The 7,131-nt window shown below is 43.2% G+C and overlaps 1 protein-coding gene across 1 annotated transcript in view; it reads right to left on the reverse strand.

The window, feature by feature from the left end:
* Positions 1-585: 585 nt before the first annotated feature.
* SCNN1D (sodium channel, non-voltage-gated 1, delta subunit) overlaps positions 586-7,131 on the reverse strand; it is a 10,218-nt gene continuing 3,672 nt past the window's right edge. The window contains exons 4-12 of the mRNA XM_009325261.1: positions 5,856-5,959; positions 5,269-5,432; positions 4,586-4,684; positions 3,848-3,965; positions 3,202-3,280; positions 2,501-2,558; positions 1,676-1,731; positions 1,265-1,340; positions 586-999 (exon numbers count right to left, since the gene is read on the reverse strand). Coding sequence (XP_009323536.1) covers positions 586-999; positions 1,265-1,340; positions 1,676-1,731; positions 2,501-2,558; positions 3,202-3,280; positions 3,848-3,965; positions 4,586-4,684; positions 5,269-5,432; positions 5,856-5,959 — 1,168 coding nt within the window. The remainder of the gene's footprint in view (positions 1,000-1,264; positions 1,341-1,675; positions 1,732-2,500; positions 2,559-3,201; positions 3,281-3,847; positions 3,966-4,585; positions 4,685-5,268; positions 5,433-5,855; positions 5,960-7,131) is intronic.

Raw genomic sequence — 7,131 nt, forward strand, 5'->3', positions numbered from 1 at the left:
CTCAGCAGCAGCATTCTGTGCATTGTCCTCGAAATGCAACAGTAATAGGTTAAGGACAGAGAAGAGCCTTAGAAGCAAAGCTGTAATCAGAGCAACCTCTTGTTATTACATGCTCTGTCGCCCTCAAGACAACGCTGACTGATACGAGCACGCGCTCCTTGGCCTCCATTGGAAATCTTTCCATTAACAGCCAGGCTGACTTTTCTCTTGAGTACATTTGTGAAATGTAGGTGGGCCTGTCTGAAGCCACAGGCTGATTTCCTCACCAGGGTTTAAAAGTTAAAAGCTATGAATAGGCTTTTATGAGGACTCGACGACTGTCCCAGAGAGCAGAGGTACAGTTCTCCCCTCTCCAGATACTCATTAGGAACAAAAGAACATTGCATGATGCCTGAATCCAGGACACACGGATGGTTTAATAATGAACTTGTAATAGCCGGAGGAGGATTGCCAAGCTCAGCAGCGTGGTGTTTAGGTGCTCGCAGATCGTGGATCCAGAACGTTTCTGTTTGCAACCTTTCTGACAGCACCTGAGCATTAGGGGAGTTTCAAGTCTCCCGCTTCTCTGTGCACACAAACATACCCTTAGCTATTCAGTTCCCCTTCCAAAGAGCTGTCCTTCGTGTATCTAAATCCATTAAGCACCACATCTGGGCAAAGCTCTGGCATTTCCACCTTGCTGGAGAGCGGGTGAAGATGTAGGTCACTATTGTTGTCCATGGCAATAGTCACTCCAGAAGGGTGAGTGTGAGCAGAATCATCACCTTTTCCAGCTTCTTCTTGCACAACTCGGTAGTTTTCTAGGGTCAAGCTCACGCTGGGGATGGTAGGAGTGCGAGCTACTTTCAACGTCTTCTTTGACCTGAACCTTTGGTAGCAGAAGAGGAGAGACAAGACTAGTGTATCTATAAGCAGCTCAAACATTTCAACTACAGACAACACTGAGGATCCAAACCAGAGACTCCATTGGCTTCCCATGCTGGACAGAAGCAGATTCTCCTGTGGAAAGAATCAAAGGGTTGTGTTTACCAAACACAGCAGAGCTCTGGGAACGTGACATTATTGCATATTGCCAGCAGGTCAGTTAGCTGCTTGCCATTTGGCAGTAATTTTGTGTGACTGTGTAAAATGTGAGATTTTCAAGTCTCTTCCAAATAATCCCGTCCCATCTTGGGGGCTGTAAATAATCCTCCCTCCAACCATACAGAGCACACCACAACTAATGAGAGGTAACAATGTTTTGAGCTGATATAGTGCAACCTACTGAGAGTAAAGGAGACTCGTTCACAGACTCGTAGTTCAGTTGCTGGTAGAAGATGGTCACCTTGGCAATATCCTTCCTGTATTGGAGAAAGGGAGCAGTTAGCAACGGTGGGATGCCCACATGTCATTCACCTGGTGGAAGGTACTGCTGGCATTCTGGTCTTGATTTTACACGCTGATTGCTAGGCAATAGGTTTCACCCCTCACTCAAGCTTTCTTTCTGAGGGTGTTTAACATGAACTCGGAAAAAGGTTACAGAAGTGACTCTCTTACAGTGTTGTGAGGAAAGATGGGAAATTTGTTGGATGATCCTGTACATTTTTCTCTTGTCCTCCCTTTCCAGTCTAACATCTAGAAATTCTGCAAAGACGAAGAGTTAATCCATAGTTTTAACAGGAGTACAGTGACTAACCTGTTGCTGGTAGAGTTATATCCATTCTGATGCCTTAGAGCTTGGCGGATCCAGTCCTGCAGCAGAGTATATATATGTTATTGGCAATCCTGTCTTCTGAGTTTTTGTATGTTTAATATTTTGTGAATGTAGCTTTCATAATCAGTAAAATGGCTATTGTGAATAATAAAAAAGATGTAATTGATTGGTTTATAACATACAGTGATAGCTATCAAGTAGTAGCTATATTTGCCAGAATAGCAAGGAAATACACACTGATATTTTAAGTGTGTATAGTATTCTAGTTCTTAAATTCTGCCTTTAATGGCAACCCCACCAAATAATTTCCTCTTTTAAAATGTATTGGTTGTATTTACATCTACATTATCACCTATTTCACATGAATTAATTATCTGGTCATACAGGCTGAATGCCCATTTAACATTAGAACATGAGAAATGGCAAGAGGTCATCTACTGACTCACAGAGTTTCCACTGCAGCCCTGCAGCACCTCACAAACAGTAATAGGTGAGTTGTTACACCACAACACCCCCTGGAAGCAGAAAGTCATTAACGCCATTTCGTAGGTGGGAACGAGGTGAATTGCTTAAGGTCACAAGGAAGTTTGGATTAGAACTGGAACGGCATGTACCTCTCTAGCGTCTCAGTCTGGCGTCTTAACTACAGGGTCATTCCCTTGGGCCCAGGTTTTGGACCAGTTTGCGTTATTTGCCACTTCCATTGCTGCTGCCTGAGCCGTTGTTTTCACTCTTAACTTTAACGTTCCAGCAGCCCCAGTAAATACAGTATCCCCTCCAAACATAGCAGTTGTCTGTGTGGACTACCTGAGACTTCGCTGACGGCCATTTAGCTGTCCCAGCAGACACCTTGTACAGTGATTCCCTGATAAGATAAAAATGGAGATTAGGATCCCTATGACTCTTGGCATTTAAAAGTGAATACATGAGGGAGTTTAACCATGCTAACTACTCGCCCAAAGCAGAAGTTCTGGGGGCAGCTCTTGAGAACCTTGGAAAAAGCTTTGTAAGTCAGCTTAGAAAATGAAACCAGAGGTTGCCTGAAAACTGTTCAGGTCAGGAGGAAAACTAGAATGGTTTCAAAATCCTGACAACTTTTCTTTGATGCATTCAAAACCAGTATGTTTGATATTTTGCTTTAAGATTATGTCTTTACATTTTGAAATTGACCTACAATAAAAAAGGTGAACCAAGAAAAGTAATATAGCTTGAAAAATGACAAAAACAATTCGATTTGGGCTTAATAAAACATTTCAGTGTGATTAAAACAATTTCCCCTCTCTGCTGTCATGCACACACAAAGTTCTTATTTAATTTGTCTAATGCTGTCATCTTTTTCCTTTCTCAGCATTGGGGTTCAAACATCAAACTGAAATCTCTGGTTCAGAAAATGCCAAAATCCAGTCGGCCAGTTGGTCCATAAATTTTCCACTAAGTTGCCTACATTTCCACTGGTGTAATTTTCCTCTGCAAGCTGGCGTTTATCGTGCTCTACTTTTGTGACCTACCGGCAAGGCTTGGGGCACTGGTCAAAACAATTCAGGTGATGATTTCTGAGCCTGTTGTACAGCTGGTAAAAGCAGTGACCTGGTGAAAGAAACAGGAGGAACACACTCAGACACTTCCTCAGGAAATGGAAGGCTACCAAATGGAAGGCTACCAAAACCTCTGCCCTCTCTTGGCCTTCCCTCAAGCATACAGCACTCTCTCAGAGAGCCCTGGTTTTGCCTCACTCTCACTTTGGAATGGTTTCAGATGGCCGAGCTAACCACCTGTGTGTGATGCAGGTGCCTTCCCTGTAAGGATCTGCTGAGGTTAGGCCAACCAGAAAACCAAGAGAAGTTATTCAAAGCTTTGACTGACCCCAGCACAGCCACCAATATTGGTAACGTGAAAGAGCTTGACCCTATATTAACGTCCTTAATAAAGGGATGCTTGACAGCATCAAGATTTTTTATGCACTAACTTGATATCCATGCAAATACACAGAAAAGTGTCTGCCATCCGGCTGGATTCAGTGATGTGAGGAAATAGTCTAAGCAGGAAATAGGCACAAAGTAGAAGGGCAGTAGTCTAAAGAGTCATGTAACCAGTGACTATTGTAGGAAGGTGTTCCCTTCCGACAAGGACAAGACAGCAGTCTTCTGCTCTTACCCCATGCAGGCTGCTTATTGTAGTTACAGTATTCAGCACCGGGAGGCAGTGGGTAGTAGTAATAACCACAGCCACATTTTCGAACCATTATGTGCTGAAAGCAGGAGTGCAAACAAGCCTGGAAAATAAAGAAGGCATAAAAGATTGGATAAGCCAGGAATTCTCAAGTGCCCAAATCTTCAGTCTGTAGCATGCAGCTGCTAGGAAGCAATGTACAGATTTTGTTGCTGCAAAAAGGCACCAGCCGTTACTAGAGCATGATGATGCAAAAGGTTTTCACTTTTCATTCCTCGGCTTTACTTCTGAAAACAGTATTGAGCTCAGTGAGATACAATTTTCCCCAGCTCCCTCTTTCATTATGTCCAGTAACATCTCAGTTAAATAGCCCAAGCATCTAGAGCCAGGAGCAACTACTTACACAAATAAAGACCTGATGGCCCAAGAATGTCCTACTAGAACAGTCCAGCTGCCTTGACTGGCTCACTGTCTGATCTCTCTTGTGTTACAAGGAGGGAAGAGCCCCAGTGCCTGGGACCGAGCATCCCCCACTCAGTAAAACACATTCCAAGTTATAACACCCTGTTTGTGAGCTTCTTTTCAGAGGGGCATGAATCTCGCTGTTATCTCCAGCAATGAACCTGCTGATTTGTAAAAGCGCTCTGGAGAGTAAGGTATGACTTGTTTGCTATTCATCCAGTCTGAATAAGCTGGGGCCTCAGCCAGTCACTCTGACAATACCTGCAGGGTGTAGGAGTTGTTGTACAGGAGTTTAACATTCACATCATTGCCATTAGTCGTGCATTTCCCATAATTGCCACCCAGGCGATTCACCTCATCCTGTGGACATAGAAAAGCGGCCTGAGTGATTAGGAGCTTTAATTGGACCTAGCCATCACCATCTAAACTTAACTGGATGGAGCATCATACAAAGGACAGGAAGTGTAGTAATACATGTGAGCAGCCAAGCTATACCTTCTTAATAAAACATATACAGTTACAGGGCAAAGGTAGGAGAGTGCACGTGGTCAGTCACTGGTTCAGCTGACAAGCAGTAACTCATCATGTCAAAATAACTAAATCACTTCTGAACATTTGTTCTCATCCTACTGTACACATGCAGCCCCCTGTGCAGAGTTGGAACAAGTTGTAAGAGGTGTAAGAGCCTCAGTGTAAAATAAATCAGGCCCCAATGTATTGAGGACCAAAATGCCACTTGCACATTTGGAATAATTTTGTTTTACCCATGGGAACCTGAGCACAGTGAAGAGAGAAAAGGGGCTTGCATAAATATACATGCACAGTCCAGAAGTGAACACGAGAGTCCCGCAAGTCCGTTGTATCAGTCGGTCACAGTGTTCAGCTCCTCACAACTTTCTGCAATCAGAAGGAAAAGAAACACTGCTCTTGAGCAAGTGGCTCACCTGCTGGATGCCTATGATAGTTGCAATGCCCGGTCTGATATCAAAGCCTTCATGCTCAAGGAATGGTGTCTGATTGTGGTTGTGTATCATCACTTTCACACCTGCTACTGTAGACAAGAGTGGGATGTGATCCTTCTGCTCTGCTCTCAGGATAAGGGAAAGTCCTGTAAACCAAAGAAGAAGGAAGCATATAACAACTTATTTTGGGCCAAAATAGGAACACCACCACATCTTGAATTCTCAGCACTGATCAGATTGCTGTCTTAGCTCACAGGAGAGCCACTCTTTTTCCTTAGAGACCTGGTGAGTGATCAGGTAGCAATTGCACCAGCCTATTCCAAAACTGTAATAATATTCTACTTGAAAACTAAAATAATATTCTGCTTGCTATAAGTTAAGATATGGCTGATATGGCTATCATATACATGTGGCTAGTGAAAAAAAGCAAATACAGTATATAATTTATGCCACCAGACTAGAAGAGAGGGCTATATGTCAGTAAGTCATGTATAGAAGACATACACTTAATCCATAGCCAAATTGTATTAACTTTAGCTCTTCTTCCCACCCTTTGCCAAATAACATACCATAAGGAATTCCTGGTTTTGTAGCTGTCCAAAAAGGGTCTGTTCCCTTGCTGTTAAAAGTATAGCAGCTTCCAAAGACTGGGTGGTGAAAGTGAACATAGTCACTGAAATAAAGAGAGATTTTGATGGGTTTTAATTATGAGTGTAGCAATACCTTTACTTCTATGTAGGATGTGTTTTGTGTGTGTGTATGTGCAGGAGTGCAAAAAAAAAGTTGTTAACTCACTGGAGACAAGGAAAAAAATCAGGTGCGCAGGGATTCACTGCTTACCCAAGGTTACAGCCAGAGCGGCCAACACAGGAGTCAAATTCAGAGTTCTGACTTGCTTTTCCTTCCACAAAATAGACTAAATTTTTCCCTGCTTGTTCCAACAACCAGGCAGGTTGAAGTTCTGTGCTCTAATCAACAGGAGAAATAGGTTCTCTCTTTCCTTGTTTTCTTAAAAATTATACCACTTACAATGATCAGGCTGAACTTCCCTGGCCAAGTCAGCCTCCACATCCCACCAGTTTATAAGAGTTCTCAAGAAGAGTTAGATGAACACATGTACAAGAGCGATGATGCTCACCATCAAGTGCACAGGCGGAGATCTATTACATGAAGCATCAGAAACACTAAGTGCAGAAGAACATAAGGGTCAATTGCCTCCAGGAAAGATAAGATAGGACCTTATCTCATAAAATGATCTACAGCAAACTTTGTAGACCCCATTCCTCTTTGCTGAAAGTGCTCAGAAAAACACTTAAGTTTGCCTTCTGCTTATTCTGTGTCATAGATGAGTGCGTTGCTGTTAACTTTGTTCAAGTCATCAGCTGAAAACAAGTAGGCCAGCAAATGGCTCATGTGTGCCTGAGGCACAGCATCGTCTTGGGTGGTGTATGTCAGTTGTATTTGGAAGAGCTTCCAACAGTGGAGACCGTAGGCATGCAGGAACAAGAAGGCACACCTTTGCCTTTGGTATGTGCAGCAGGCTCACTTCTTTGCCTCTAGGGACAAAAGGATGCAAAAAGACCATCTGACCCTTTTGGCATTAACCAAGTCCTCCTGGCATAATAGCTGAGAACAATCCTTGTGCTCAGGGGCCACGTGCTACAGCAGAGTCCTGAGAGCCTTCTTCCCCTTCTCTCCCCCTTTTCATTGTTACAGCAAAAAGAGATCCCACTTTTATCCGTTGGATATCTGGGGATTCCTGCTCCTTTCCTCCCATGCAGACAGACATTTGTCATTTACCATTCAATACAGTCAATGCACCTTTGTACCAGTAAAGGTTTAATT

Source organism: Pygoscelis adeliae, unplaced genomic scaffold, assembly GCF_000699105.1.
Source record: "Pygoscelis adeliae isolate BGI_AS28 unplaced genomic scaffold, ASM69910v1 Scaffold36, whole genome shotgun sequence".
NCBI classification, from domain to species: domain Eukaryota; kingdom Metazoa; phylum Chordata; class Aves; order Sphenisciformes; family Spheniscidae; genus Pygoscelis; species Pygoscelis adeliae.